Source organism: Stegastes partitus, unplaced genomic scaffold (genome assembly GCF_000690725.1).
Source record: "Stegastes partitus isolate 25-593 unplaced genomic scaffold, Stegastes_partitus-1.0.2 Scaffold1890, whole genome shotgun sequence".
Lineage (NCBI taxonomy): Eukaryota > Metazoa > Chordata > Actinopteri > Pomacentridae > Stegastes > Stegastes partitus.
Window position 1 is genome coordinate 81,141 of NW_007579621.1, and position 16,005 is coordinate 97,145.

The window sequence follows — 16,005 nt, forward strand, 5'->3', positions numbered from 1 at the left end:
GTCTCCTGCCCCTCCCCCTCCTCTCTCTCAGGCAGGTCGCTGTGAACACAAACAGCAGCAGGTGACTCACCTGAACCAATCAGAAGCAGGTAAACAGAGAACGGCTCCTACCTGTGGCCTCCTCTGATTGGTGCAGAGGCTCCTCCCTGGCTCCGCCTCTTCCTCCTGGTGGTGTCATTCATCCTGATGGAGCTGCACAGGGAGAAACAAACAGAGCCAATCAGAACGATTGATCATCGGCAGGTTCTGATGCAGCTGATTGTCAATAAGAACCAGACTGGAGACAAATATCTACAGCGACAGACTGAACCAGGAGAGGGAGCCAGAGGAGCGCAGGAGACAGGAGGAGGCACAGATGTGTCATTTACAGGAGGAGGAGGAGGAGGAGGAAGAGGAGGAGGATACGGTGTCATTTACAGGGTAGAGCAGGACTAGTTCACTGGTGACTAGTTAAACAGTTAAAATGTAAAATATTGAACCTGAGTGATGAAGAACTTCAGTCCACAGAATCATAGTTCTGATCCTGAATATTATTAGTATGTGTGTGTGGAAGGAGACGACAGGTGAGGGTGAGAAGGAGGAGGGGCCAGCTGAGGAGGAGACAGGTGAAGAGGAGAGAGGTGAGAAGGAGGAGACAGGTGAGGAGGAGACAAGTGAGGAGGAGGAGACAGGTGAGGAGGAGAGAGGTGAGGAGGAGGAGACAGGTGAGCGGTGACGGAGGTACTGACTCTGTGTCGGTGTCGGTCAGAGTGAGTTCAGAATCGGCTTCACTGTCTCTGTAATCTGGGAGATCTGGGAGACCTGGAACACACAAAGACGTTCATCAGTGGATCAATAATCCTGATTAACGTCCAACACTTCACGTATCTTCAACATGTTGAAGTTTGTATTTCTGTGATGCTCTTTGAAAAATCTGAGTGAAGAGATTGTGTAGAAATAAACCTCTTCCTTCATTTAAACAGTGCTTTAAACCAAACTGTGTATTTCAGAGTGAAGGAAGGATTTTATATTTTATATGATTGAAACCTGGAGCTGTGACGTCTGACTGTCGACTGTCTGATCTTAAATCTGATGTTTAACATGTTTGACATTCAGGCGGTTTCTCACCCAGAATCAGGTTTCCTACAGACACGATGCTCTCTTGGTCTGATCTCTGCAGCTCCTCGTCCTCCTCATGCTCTCGTCTCCACGTCTGAGAGGAGAAACCACAATCAAAACAACAATAATGATACAGAGACGTTCTATTAAGCTGCAGAACCACAGATGTGACTCTGAATAAAAAGTTATTTATGGTTCGATCCAACATGAGCCCACCTCCTCTGGTCTTCCAGACCGGGTCAAGGAGGCCATCTTCCACTCCTCCCAGGATGGAGGAGGTTTCCTGGGCAGGGAGCTCGTGTCCTCCACCTGCTTCTCCTCCTGCTCCACCTCCTCGTCCACAGCCATCTCCCTGCCGTCCTCGGCTCCCTGCAGCAGGTCAGAGGTGATGGAGGAGGCGTAGCGAGGAAGACCTCCGTCCAGGATCAGCTCCGGCTCCTCCTCTTCCTCCTGACGAAGTTCTTCTGGGAGGATTGAGCTGTCGCTGAAACCCTGAGACACAAACCAAGACTTTGTTAGAGACGACGATCCACTGCACATTACTGACATTTAAAATCGAGTTTCCACGATTACAAGACGTTCCTTAAACCTTCAGCACGGATCAGAGTTAAATCAGGTTCACATCCATCCAGGTGTCACAGTCTGAACATTGGACCTGGTTTCTGTTCATGTCCTCTGTAAGCAGCTGGTAGCATTAGTGCATTCTGGGTAAACTTTCCAGGCTCATATCGACATGTGTGATGGTGGTTGGTCAGAACAAGTTCTAGCAATGGAAGGGCCAGTTTACCTCCAGAACCTACCAGAACCATCTGTAGACACGAGGACACCTGAATGGATGTAGAACTGATCTGGTGTCAGTTTCTAGCAGAACTCAGATGTGTTCTTCCTCCTAAATGTCATGTGTCTATCTGCTGTACTGATGAAGTTCTCAAGCTCAGAAATGATGGAAAAAGTCTATCAAAGTGATAAATCTGGACCCTCCTCTATGGACTTCAAGGATCTGGAACTCTGGAATATTCACAGTCTGAAGGTAGAACTCTGATCATTAGATAAAGGTACTGCAGATACAGAACCAGATGTTCTGAGGAGGTCTGTACTTACTCTTTTAACAGTTTGTGCATCAAATCAAGGCAAAAATGACAAAATAATAACAATGAAGCCGGTTGTAAAACACTGCATATATATTCCAAACTAAAACGATTAATTTCAAGGTAAAAACCATCAACTCTACTTTCAATATGGAGCCCAACAACTTGAAATCAGTGTTTTCACAAATGTGGCCTCTTCCTTCTTCTTACAAATACTCTAAATTACACTCAAACGTGACAAATAAGAGATAAAGGAAATGCATCGTGTCTCCTGCTAAGAGCTCCATCAGAGCGTCTCGTTTGAAGCCTCGGTAACTGACAGCAGCCTCCAGCCTGCAGCTCTTTCCCTCAGAGCAGAAACTAAACTGAAAACTGCAGCTCTCACTAAATCTAAAACTTGACGTACTTTGAACATTAGCCTTCATCTCTGGACACATAAAGGTTTCCTCCAACTCCCCAAAGAGCCTCCCTCAGCAGATACTGAGGGGATATCCTGTTCTTAACATTACGATGCAGACATTAGCCCGCGCCGGGAAATATTAATGACAACACTTAGGCTAATTTCCATCGACGAAGCCTCATCGTCAAGGACTCTGGTCCTCTTCTTTTAATTTGGGCCTGGGAAGCCGGCCCATCACGGCCGTATAATGGAGGTGAGGAGCAGACGGCGGCAGCGGCGCAGAGCTCATAACGCTAACAGGATGTTCTGCAGACTGATGTGTATTGGCCGTGACTGCCTGGCCTCATATTCATAAGATTTAAAGACGTTGTCATTTAATATCTCTGCCATTAGGGGATGAGGACAGTCGAGATGACGAGTCGGCGTCACGGCGAGCTGGTCGGAGCGTTTCACTGCATGCAGCGCTGCAGCACTCGGCCTGTGACTGCAGCCCTGACAGAAGCCCGGCTTACTGCAGGTAAGGATCTACCAGCCCAGGTTTGACTGAAGGCAACCTGCTGCTAATCATTAAAGGTTTTACACTAAACCAACAGACTTCCAGCTAAACATCACGGTTGACTTATGAATACTCAACAGAGCAATGTATTCTGGGTAAATTAAGAAGCTGACAGAACATATTTTACTGACGATGTTTTTGCATCTTGACGGATCTTAAACGTCTCACTTCTCGCTGCATCACGACATCATCAGCAGGCTGCAGTGTTACCATGGAAACCAGGCCAGAGCTCACCTGGAGGTCAGCAGCCAACATTTAGGCTCAAAATAGGCTCATTTTTATTTGTGAAACTTGGCTTAAGATGCCAGCAGTTAATGTTTCACCTCAAAAAATCCCCAAAACAACAACATTTATCAGCCAAAACTGTAAAAAAAAAAATTGAAATAATCATCAGATTTGTGATTTTCTGACTGTGTGTAATGTGTCAGAAAAACACTCCAGAAACATAAATAAAACATAAAAAAATTAATAAAAATCCTGAAAATAAATTAAATGCCTTAAAAATATCCAAAGAATATTATTAAAATAAAAAAGAATTAAATATCTTAAAAATTATTCCCAAAAAATTTAAAAACTAAATAATCAAATGCTTCAAAAAAATACAAAATTTAGTTACTTGAAAAATCTACAAACAAAAAAAGATTTCAAGAGTCAAATAATATCAACAAAATTTGTGAAAAACAAAAGAATAAAATATCTGGAAAACATGAATAAAACGTAAAAGAGCTGCAGGTCAGAACTCTGGGTCGGTTCTGTTGTGTTCCGGCTGCAGCTCTGCACAAACAGCAGCAGAACCGTTCGACCTCCGGGAGCTAACGAGCTGTGGACACTAACGGGTTCTCCGGTCAGCTGACGGAACGATCCGCCGCTGAACTGACAGCACCGACGTTCTTTATGGGAACCCATCAGAGACCTGTGGGCTGTGAAAGAACCTCTTCAGCCAAACGAGCTGCATATAAAACAGGAGATAAAACGGACCGCGGCGCAGAGGACACCGAGGACCAGCAGAACACAACACAGCAGAACACAGCAGAACACAACCCAGAGAGCACAACACAACAAAGAGAACACAACAGAACACAATAGAACACAACCCAGAGAACACAACACAGCAGAATACAACACAACACAGCTGAACACAACGCAACACAATACAGGAGAACACAGCAGAACACACCCCAACAACAGCAGTGGGTTCTGGTTCTGTTAAAGGACGATGTCCAGATCCTGATCTGATCTCTGGGAGATCTTTGTCTGAACAGAAGGTTCTGATGTTGATCTGAGATAAGCCGAGATAAAGATCCGGTGTTTAGAGAAAGTGGTTCCGCTGTGAAACTAAAACCGTCACATCATCCAGCTGAAGAACCGCATCATGATGAGACTTCTTCACGTCTTTCCAAAGACGATATAAACATTAAAAGATTCACAAAATCCTGAACCGGTTCTAGACTATCGCTGCTGGAGAATAAACTTTTTAACAGAACTACTAACGGACTGCAGGGTCCAGACAGTAGTTCTGCTCCACCTTTGGTTCTGTTCAGAATTTCCTGCAGGGATTTTCTGTACTTTCATCCTGCAGAGCTGTTTAAGGGTCAGTATCTCCAGAAATGAAGCAGCCATGACATGTGGAGACTCAGACAGAACAGTTCCATCACATCAGAACCCCTGAGTGGATCCAACAGAGGATGGTTTTTAATTTTTGGTCCTTGAAAATGGAAAAAAGTACAAAACCTCCAACCAGGCTGGTGTTGATCCACAAAGTTCCTGTCAGTGTCTATCTATGGATGGATCCATGGTTCTACTAAAATCCAGCCTTTGGTCACATTTCACCAACTCTTGAGGCTCTAACATCAGTAGAACCTGATGTGGTGAAGTTGGACCAGACAAGGTTCCATTTTGTTTAGACTAAATGTTGGATCATTGGTAGGAACCAGAAATCAACAACATGTATCTTGTAGCTCTGCTCATCCAGAACCGACATCTAGAACCTGTGACCTCCAGGTTCTGGTTCCTACCAACGATCCGCATTCGGTTTCTCTGCAGACTTGGAATCTCTTTTTGGATGATTTTCTTTCACATCTGGAGACGAGTATCCGTTAAATCGTGCTGTTTTCGTTGTACTTTGCTGTACTGCTGAGTGTACTGCAGTACTGAGTGTACTGCTGCTGGAGGACCTCAGTGTCCTCACAGTACCTCCCCCTCCCCACCCCACACCCTCCCTCCGACTCACTTAAGAGAGAGATGCTGCTGGTTGAGCTGATGGAGCACTTTATACCATTCAGCCGTCCAGCTGAGTCAGCAGCTCCGGAGACAGAGGAGAGAGGGGGAGAGGGTGAAGGAAGGTGAACGGGGGGAGATGAAAGCGAGGGAGGGAAAGATGGAGGAGAGAGGAGATGGAGGTGATAGAGGAGAGAGGAGGAAGGAGGGGACAGGAAACGCCGCGACCCGGATCTCAGCTTCACGGACAGTTTGAGCTCGACAGCAGCAGGACTCGGTTAGTTTCAGCTGCACAGAGACGAGCCGGGACGGACGCTTGTCAGGAAACCCGGCACAGAACAAAGGTTTTAGGCAAATGAGGTGTTTTAGGCAACGCAAATCAAACCGCTGCAGTGACAACGCATGAAAAACAAGCTTGAGATGTGAAGGTACGTGTAAAAACTGTGTGAATCATCAAAAAACATGGAACGTTCATCACAGCTTCACAGATCTAAAGGAACACGTTGTTCTGTCTGAGCAACATCCACAACACAAAACATTACACGTGTTGTGATGGAAATAACCCAGAGATGTTCAGACCTAACGTTGTTCAACTCCGGCTGTCACATCAGAGGTTCAAGTTGATTTCAGGTCTTCGGTTCTACGTTCCACCTCACAGTGACTGATGCTGTGTAACTCTGAGGCTCATATTTTTAACTCCTGACTCGTCTGCAGCTAAATGAAGTCAAACTAAACGCTAATAAACGGCCTTCAGCTCTGTTGACCTTCTCTTCTTCAACCTGCAGCTCTAAACACTCAGAGAACCAAGAGGTTCTTTATTAAACCAAGTCGCTCCACAACAAACCGTCCTGAACACGGTTCCTTAAAAACCTTTTCTGCTGAAGTCTTTGGATTAATTAACCATCAGAAAATGGTTGATTAATTTGAGTCAGTTTTGGAAGTTCTTTAAAGAACCAGCTGGCTGCAAAAGAACATTTCTTTGGTTCCAGTTAGAACCTTTGTTTCCCTGAGTGTGCACATCTTAATGTTCTGAGAGTAAAATCTGCAGGTTTTTGAGTCGGATTTACAGAAAATGGCGTAAAATTTGTTTTTTTATTGATGTTGGTCAGTTGAGCTCTGAGCTGATTTGGTTTTATTTGCTTTATTAAACGTTTATTTTATGTATTTTTACGAGTTTCTTATTGTTGAACATTAAACTTGTGTGACCAGATGAGTTAAGTTGTTGGCTACATTCAAATAAAAGTGGTGAAACTCAAATTAAATGTTTTTTAATGCTGGTTTTATGATAAATTGGCCATTAAAGATGATCAATAATCACCAGTATTGAGTGAGATAAAGCGTGATCTAGTGATTCAGTCATATAACAACACAACATCGTCTGTTTGCTGCTGTTTTAATGTTTAAAGCGAAACTGCTTCACAAGAATCCGATGCATCAGAACCACAATTGGTGATTCATTTCTGGAACAACAACTGCAGACACAGATCATGTCAGTGTTAAAACACAGTCTTTCTTTACACACTGACTGTTTCCAGACGTAAATAAAACTCCACGTGTTGCTTTTGTTTTCCTTCATTTACCAGTTTGTGTATCTCGGCAGCATGAATCCTCTCAGACGGATCTGAACTCTGCTCTATCCCTCTTCATCCCCGTCAGGCTGCACGTACTTATTTATATTTATTTACATTCACTTATTCATTTCTCTTTACGCTCAGATGCTCTGGCAGCACCGCTCAGCTGGTATCAGACCAATAAAGCAAACGGCAGTGAAATGAGCGAAGAGTCGAGATTTCAATTTGGAAGATGAACGGAGATGGAGGGAGGACAGAATGATGTGAAAGAGGAGAAAACCTTAATGGTCCAATTAGTCTGGAGCAGCTTGATTAACTTCAACAGGAGACAGGATGAGATAAAGGCAGCGGCCACTTCATTAGGAACACCTAGAAAACCTGGAAACCTGGAGAACCTGCTGCTCTGCTGCCGGTTTAACCAGAACTACTGGTTTCTGTTTGGTGTTTCTCCAACATTACGTCAAAGGTCATCACAGAACCACCAAAGAATAATAAAGAATAAGCTTCTGTTTTGTTGCATGTCTGGTAGAGAAGTCAGATGTGTTCATACAGCATAATCAGATGGTTTAATGGGTATCTTCAGTCTTGTCTCTATGGTTTCGCTCCACTTTCTTTCTTCTACTGTTTTATGTGGTGTTGCTGTTTAGATTTATTGAGTAAACCTTTAACATCTTTAACTCTACGTCTCCTTCTGTTTGGATTTCTGTTGTTCAGCGGTGACTTTCCTTCTTTTCTTTTTTTTTCTGTCTGTAAAGCACTTTGTAAACTCTGCTTTTAAGTATTATTATTGTTACTATCTTGATCTACCTGTTTAGGAGCTCTTATATTCTGAATTTAAACCAAAGTTCCCATCAGTTCTGCCCCCTGCTGAAGCTGGCTTTAACTCTTGTTGTGAAGTTTTCTGGTATTTGCTGTTAAAACAACACCATGCTGTGTTTCATTAGTGTCTATACCGACAACATGACAGAGATTTAATGTTTCCCTGCAGGCGTCGTGGCCGTTTAACACACTGCAGGTTTCATGGTGACAAGACAAGAAGCAGCTCCGGCCAACCGTCCTTATTTATATTAGAGTCGACCAGAACAACACCAAGTCCGTCTGTAAAGATGTCGTAGCAACATGTAAATATTTCTCAGCGTTCACACTCATGTGGCTGCAGCGTCTATTGTTTTATTGCTACTTCACATCCTCCACTGCTGCATACTGACACCACTTTCTAATGAGTAAAAGAAACAACTAACTTTAAGCTCCATGTTGTGCCATCAATTGTTCCCCAAGTGCTCCTGATGTTTTCAGATCTTTGCTGTTAGTCAGTAATCATTAAACAATCATTAAAGCAAAGCAAACATGTTCTGATGTGCTGAAGAAGCCATTCCAAAGCACAGACTGTTCACAGCTACAGGAACTCCATCCAACAGCTTCAGGATTTATTTCTACACAACTGAACTGTCCAGAAGCCGATAACCGCTACAGAAGTCTCTGTCATGGTGGCCCTTCGCGAGCTAAAGTCCAACAAAGCTCTCAAACAGACAGATAAACCCCATCTCTGGTTTAAGGTCATCTCTTGATGTCAGTCATGACTGTTCTGGGGTCAGTTTCAGAACAAAAAAGCTCCAGTTTAAAAGCATTACCGTTGGCACAGGTAGCTGCAGGTTGCCGGGAGACACCTGGCTGATGTCCTCTACCTGCCTCTCAGGTGACTCCACCTGCAAACAGATCAGAGAGAAATCAACACCTGGAAGTTCAAACTGCAGCTGAAGTTCTTTTAAAACCAGAAGGTCTTCATGAACACTGCAAGGACTCTGACCTAAAACCAGATACAGCTGAAATATCTGAACCAAATGGTGAAGGAACGGGAACAACTAGATGGTCTAGGATCAGCAGCTACAAGGTCCTTGGACTAAAAGGTTTGGACCTGGACCAGGAAGCAGAGGGTTTGAACCTGAAGCTAAAACATCCAATCTAGACCCAAGAACGGAGGATCTGAACCTGAAACTGGTAGGTCTACTTAGACAAGGTTTAAAGACCAGGACATAAACCTGCAGGTCCAGACTTACCAGAGGTTTCCTGATGCCCAGGCGGACGGTACCAGGTGGGGCAGACTTCAGGACCTCCACAGCCTCGGCCAGTGTGAGCATGTCCAACTGGGTCTGGTTGACCGACACAAGCTGATCTCCAGGAAGCAAACCGCCGTGATGCTCTGCAGAACCACCGGGAACCAGAGATCGAATCACCATCACACAGCGACCAGGGTCCAACGGGTCCTGGAGAGCAAACAAACAGAACCTCAGACAGAACCAGAACACGTTTCTATGAAGAACCTCAATCATCCTGGTCATCGTCATTCTGAGAGCTTCACTAGAACTGGACTTCTTTTTGGTTCCTGAAGATGCCCCATGTTCAACCAAGAGGGTTCTTGAGTTCTAACTGCCTGGTGAGGAGTCGTAGCCCAACGCTCAAAGTACTGAAGGTCTACATGTTGGTGGAAGGACTTCAGGACGGTACCATCAGCACCTGAATGGTGGTGTCGTGTTCCCTTTTGTGTCTAGAGATGTCGGTTCCAGTTTAATGTACGAGTTAAGGAGGTTAAAGGCTCCATTTATCAGGTTCTTATAGCACAGTAGTGAGTTCACAAGCAGAAGGATCTTCAGACGGACTCTGAACCGTCTTTTCTCCTTGTCACAGATTTACGAGGGTTTATTTGGGCTTCTTTTCTCTCGGTTTTGGTTTTTCCTGCTGAATGTTCAAACTGATTTTATCTAGTTGTTTTGTGAAGTTTAAAATTCTGTCAGAAACAAAGAATTAAGCTACCAGCTGGAAAAGTAATGTTTTAACATTCTGTACATCCACTGGTCCATAGTTTAAAATAATAAAAGTTCTCAACCTCAGTGTGGTTCTACAACTTTAACAAAACCACAGACAGAAAACAAAGACGTTCATTGTTTTTATTTGTTTCCTGAATTTCTTCCATCCTGATATAAAAGTTATTAAATCTGGCTTTTATTTTATGTTCTATAATTTTCAGATTATTAATTTTTATTTGATGCAGTTAACGGTTATTTTCTTTTATTACCGTTTCATTATGATGTACTTGTGTAATATTTTATGATTTTAATTTTATCGCTTGCATGATCTTCTATTTACGTTTCGTTTCTTTAACTACTGCCACTCATTTAACTTATTCAGTTCTCTTGCTGCACGTTGGTCTCTTAATCTGCTTTTAACTCATTTTTTTATTGTCTTGTAAAGAACATTGAGTTGCATTTGATCTGTTCTGTTCATCTGAAAAATGTTACATATATATATATATTTATTTATTTTTTTAATTTTATTTTTTAAACAGTCTGGTTGATATTAGAGCAGATGACTGAAGTTTTCAGCTTCATTCTTAAAGGAGACCTGACAGGAGGCAGGACACAAATAAAACAGAACCACACGACCGTGTAGGAAGCTTCTATAATCACTAAAACTGCAGTCTGAATTAAGAACCAGCCATTCAAATAATACTAGAATCAGCAGAACAGTAGGTAGAGCAGCAGAACGACAGGTAGGGGGCGACAGAGACCAGACAAACACTTCCATACAAACAACAACAGGACAACACGCCGCGGACAGAAGAAGGCTTCAGTGTGCAGAAACCAGACGAACAAAGATAAATGTTCTGATGGAGGAGACGCTTTAAACACCGAACATGTGAAGAGACACTGATGCTGATCAGCGACAGCCGACTGCTTCAGCAGCAGGAGGAAGAACTGAACAGAAGCTTCAGTCCGTTCAAACAGAAAACATCCCGACAGAGTCTCAGAGTTTAAATCCCAACCAACTCACTGCAGCTCCGACAGTCACACCAGGGTTCAGTCAAAAAGTGTCTGATTTTAGCCTCCTGTTTAGATCTTCATGAGCCGAGACTCTTCAGGTTCTAAATGACTGAGCAGACAAACTGAGACACGTAAAGTTGTCTCCTGGGATTCAGAGAAACTGCAGTACGTTACAGTCCACACAACGAATCTGGCATCAGAGAAAATAAATAACAGATTCATCAGTGACCCAAAACGGTTATTTTAAGATTAATTTGTTGTTTTTCTTTTTCTGTTATGTCTTCATTTGGACCTGCGTCTTCTAAACTAACCAAATCCACTTTAACCTTCTACAAGCGTTAATATATATATATATATCTTTAACAATTTACTGTTGTTTTCTCAGTTTTGTTAAATTACAGATGCTAACTAGTAAATTAATGAACTTGTCAACTGTAAAAAAAAAAAAACTGTGAATTGTGTCCACAATAAAAAGTCTATGATTTCATAAACCATCATTTGCTATTTCTAGTGTTTTAATGCAACACTATACTTTTGTTTTTGTATTTAAATCAGCAAAAAAAAAAGTTATTTTACAAATATGTGCCATTAGATTGAAGTAAAAATACTGACTTGTTTATAGACGTAAAATGGAATAATTCTAACTGCTATTTTACACATTTTCCCAGTTGTGCTTAATTACAGATAATATCATAAAATCACAGAACAAGCTGTAGAAACAACGCCCACATCCAAAATCTGTGCTTTTAAAATAGTCGTTTGTTCCTTTAAAAAGTTTGATGGTAAAATTAAAGTTTGACTGTATTTAAGTATAAAAATATAATTATTTTAAGGAGATTTGCTGCCAGATGTTCAGTTTAACAGATTTTTTTATAGTGTGTTTTAGAAGCAAAACCTTGATTCTATAAATTTCCTTTTGCTGAACTGCTCCTTGACTTTAGATCCAATCAGCTCTTAAACTTTTGGTCCATCTCTAAATAACTTCAGTCGCTCCTCGACTTCAGCTGAGAGACGGTTTTAGTCGACTTGATGTTAAACGTAGTCGAATCAGACCAAAGATGAACTGCTGAAGTCTATTAAGTGAACAAACGGAGGAACGTTGGAGCTCAGATCTGCTCATAGACGTGAAACCGTCTGACCTCCTGATGTTCTTCACTGAACCAGCAGCTTCTACACGTTTCCACAATAAAATGTCAGAAAATACAGAAACTCTCATCAACACGAGACGACATCTTCAAATGAAACTTATATTTTAGCTCCACAAGCCTCATTTATAACGTATGTGGTGACACAAAAACAGTGTTCTAATTTTGCACTTAATAATTGGAGCAATTGTTTGACCTGCAGCAGCGTTAAAGTGACGAGAACGGTTTCACCAGCAGCTTTCTGCACATCAGAGTGAAGGAAAGTCACCGGCAACAAACTGATCAGAACTGAGAACGAAAAACAGGCTTTCTTAAATTAAATAAGGTTTCATTTTTTCAGCACGTCAGACGTTTTAGTTTTACTAGAAAATCAGAATCAGAAGCTTTTTATTGCCGAGTGAGTTCGCACACACGAGGACTCAGTGAATGAAACCGTGGTTCACAACAATAACAAGACGGGCAATAAATATAGAAATATAGATCTAGGAAATTCTAAATTAAATATATGTAAAAGTAGAGATAAGATGTACAGAGTTCAGTCAGATCAGACCCTTAATGCATCTATTTATGATGTTTGCACCCATTTCTGCTGCTCTTGTGTCTCCTACAAGTTGTTTTGCATTTATTTCATTTATTTGTTCCCTTCTTATTCTGTTTGTATTTTTGGGCGTCTTTGTGGACATTTACCGTCTTTATGTGTTGATTTTGTGTCTCTACAGTTGTTTTGCATCCATCTGTGTTCATTTAATGAGTTTTTTGTTCCTTTTCATCTCTTTGAAATCATTTTGCATCTTCCTGTGTTCATCCTGTTTTTCATTCGTTTGTCTTTTTCAGGTTATTTGTGTTCATTTAGTCTTTTTTTTTCTTCATGTTTTGTATTTCGCACGGCTTCAATTAAATACACTAAAGTTATTGTGGACAAAAAAATCCTCTGGTTCTGAGGAGGTCAGGGGGAACTTTTTCAGATTGTGTTGTTTTTTGGGGAATAACCGTCATCTTATAGCTAATCTTAAGATCAACGGAGCCCCACAGAGAAACGGATCCCAGCTTTAAGACGGCGAGGCCTCGCAGCTGATTTCATATTGATTTTCCAGTTTTTGAAGCAGAAACAGATTCTGTTGCAGGAGAACACAGGTGTGGATTTCAGAGGGGACACGTCACCCTCAGTACTGAAACCACTGGCATCAGTGTCCACCAGTAACAACAAGAACAAAGCAGAGGACACAACAAACACATCAACACTGAGACGTTCTAGATGAGCAGAAAGTTAAGACATTTAAATGGACAGGCGATTAATCACACCTGTAATATTAAACAATATTAAATCAGATTACAGCAAAATGATGTTAAAAATAATTACAGCAGACTGACTTTTCATTTATCTGGTTCCTGAATCTTCTTACTATGTAAATACAAACATTTGCACCATAAATCGATTCAGAAAAGGAACAAATCGGTGCATAAAAACTCACCAGAATGCAGAAACGTAAGAGTTTGATGCATTTTACAAAATCATTCAAGTTCTTTTGAGCAAAGCGTTCAGTGAGTTCAGCTTCAGCTGCTGCAGAAAAAACAACAGCTTTTGACTAATTATGGTGATTTGATTAATTAGTCTGACATCTCATCCTTTTGTTATCTCATCTAGAACTTTTGTAACTTGTGGATTTACTAAAGAATGTCCTGAAAAAAGACTTAATTTTAATCCACATGTTCCTCATGTGTGTTAAAAATGCTCCTTTGTCATTAATTAGTTAGTCGTGTATCAATCAATCAAATCAATCAATCAATCAGTGTCTTTTCATGGATTCAGTCTCATGCTTCATTTCCTGAAACCTTCTGATGAGGAATTTATTCACTCAAAGTTTGGTTCTGTGTTCATTTAACAAGTTGTTCTGTTTGTTTTCTGCTGTTTATTTGTGTTTATTTATGTTTATTTATGTTCTGTTTTCATCCATTTCTGCTGTTCTTGTGTCTCTAGAATTCATTTTGCGTCTTTTCGTTGACATGAAGTTATGATTTAGTGTCTCTGCAGTCGTTCTGCATCTATCTGTGCTCATTTTGTCGATTAGTTGTCGGCTGTTATTTGAATTCATCTCCAAGTGTTCTGAAAATTAATTCATCAGTTTCAGTGATCATCTAACAAAATCAGTCTAAATTCTGTGATTTCAGCTTCTTCAGTGAATGTTTTCTGGTTTCTTTCCTCTGTGACGGCAAACTGAACATCTTTGGACCAAACAAGACGTCTCAGGAAACTCTGATCCATGTTTTCACCGTTTAAAGACAAACAGCTGATCGACTGATTATCAACACTAAAACATTCATGTTGTGATTTTTGCCTCTTTTTTTTCATTGGTTTGTCTTTTACTGTTTTTTTGGTGTTCATTTAACAACTTTTTTTTCCTGTTTGCATCGATTTCGGGTCATTTTGTGTCTCTTTCAGCTGTTTTGCTTTGATTTGTGTTCATTCGGTGTCTTTTTGTTCTATTTGTATTTATTTCTGGTCTTTCAGTTCCTCACTTTGGAAAACACTGATCAATATCTTTCATTATTAATCCAAAAAATAATTGACAGATTGATCAACGGTGAACACGTCGTGAGCTGCAGCCCCAACTTCAGAGAAAACAGATAAAAAAATCGCTGCTTGTGTCGATAAATTCTTCACTGAACAAAGTTTGTGAAAAGCCTGTTTGGTCTTTTTGAAGCTTGGAAAACAAGAAGTGTGAAGGTATCTGCTCATCGCCTGACTTCCTCCAAACATGCAGCAGAAGAAGAAGAAGAAGAAGAAGAAGAAGAAGAAGTGGTCCCGGTTCCTGCTCAGAGTTTTTCACCACGAGGACGTCCTGCCAGAATCCAAACCCCTCAGAGACTCTGCAGCAGCTATAAAACCTCTCCCGGTGCGAGCGGATGTACATTTTGTGAATTCCCCGGTGCTGAACCCTGGGCATCGCCCGCGCTGCAGTACGAGCTGCCGTGCCAAGTTTCAGGCTGCCAGAACAAAGCGGCGCTGTATTTTTAGACTGAACAACATGGCTACAGGTGGTGAGGAGTCAGAACTCAAGTCCTCCACTCCTACAAGATCCTCCGGAAAAAGAAAGGCCTCTGCAGTCAAAAAGTGGAGGAATCAGAAAAACGTAGGAGAAAGTGCGAAAAAAAAGAAATTAAAAATGTACTTTGCCAAAAGTAGTGAAACGCTGCAGCGGATAACGATGAGGAGGGTTTTTTTGGGTATGTAGGTTGCAGGGTGTCTACACAAAGTTTTTAAGACCTTTCTGATGCCAGTTAGAGTGAAACTCGGGAGGTTTTATTAACTGAAATAAACACGAGTCCAAGTATTTTAGGAGCTCAGAGACGGAGCACTTCATATGTTTATTAAAATACATCAGGACCTCTCAGCGCCTCTGAGGTTAGATAATATGAGCCAAACACTTCCCAGACATATTTCATGAATATACACTTCATGGCCTTCACAATCCGTCAGCATCAATGTGTCTGCACACTTCTGGTCTCCTCAGACTTCAGGCCTCTTTGTTCCAAACAACACTCATCCTGAAGCTGCAGCAGAAGTTCCTGGTTGAACGTGAGTCTGACCCTCAGCTCACAGCTGACACGTGAAGAACCTACATGAAGCATGAAGTATATGTAGAGGAGCAGGGCCGGCCTTCTTACATCTACTAACTGTTCTTGGAGTTACTCTTTCTGGTCTTTTGGTCTTTAAAGGCCATCGTCGACCATCGCTCCCTGTCTTAAGTTACATTCACTTACTTCTGCTTCATGTGTTCTCTGCAGCAATAATGTGTTTGTTTAAGAATCTCAGCTCAGAATGAAACGTTTTCTTGTTGCTCTCATTGTAAAAAACTTTTGTTGTTTGAAAACAACTGTGAACGTCTCGTGTGAGCATGATTTAAGTTGTAATGAAAGTAGAAAAGGGTTTGAAGCTATCTTTAAAATCTTTAATAACAAATTTTAATACAAAATATATCTTTACTAACCCTCTGAACTCTGAGCAGTTTGTCTCATTTTTCACTACAGTACAAAGTCTATGGAAACTTAACCATGAAGGAGGAGACAGAACTCATAGATGTCTGTCAGTAGGACTCGTCCTGCAGATGTTG

At 41.4% G+C, this 16,005-nt stretch overlaps 1 protein-coding gene across 1 annotated transcript in view; it reads right to left on the minus strand.

Moving 5' to 3' along the window:
• patj (PATJ crumbs cell polarity complex component) overlaps positions 1-16,005 on the minus strand; it is a 131,365-nt gene that overhangs the window by 75,986 nt on the left and 39,374 nt on the right. Inside the window, exons 20-26 of the mRNA XM_008302837.1 lie at positions 8,970-9,194; positions 8,598-8,636; positions 1,315-1,608; positions 1,108-1,192; positions 729-792; positions 112-192; positions 1-39 (exon numbers count right to left, since the gene is read on the minus strand). The exon at positions 1-39 is cut by the window's left edge and continues 29 nt beyond it. Of these exons, the coding sequence (XP_008301059.1) occupies positions 1-39; positions 112-192; positions 729-792; positions 1,108-1,192; positions 1,315-1,608; positions 8,598-8,636; positions 8,970-9,194 (827 nt within the window). The remainder of the gene's footprint in view (positions 40-111; positions 193-728; positions 793-1,107; positions 1,193-1,314; positions 1,609-8,597; positions 8,637-8,969; positions 9,195-16,005) is intronic.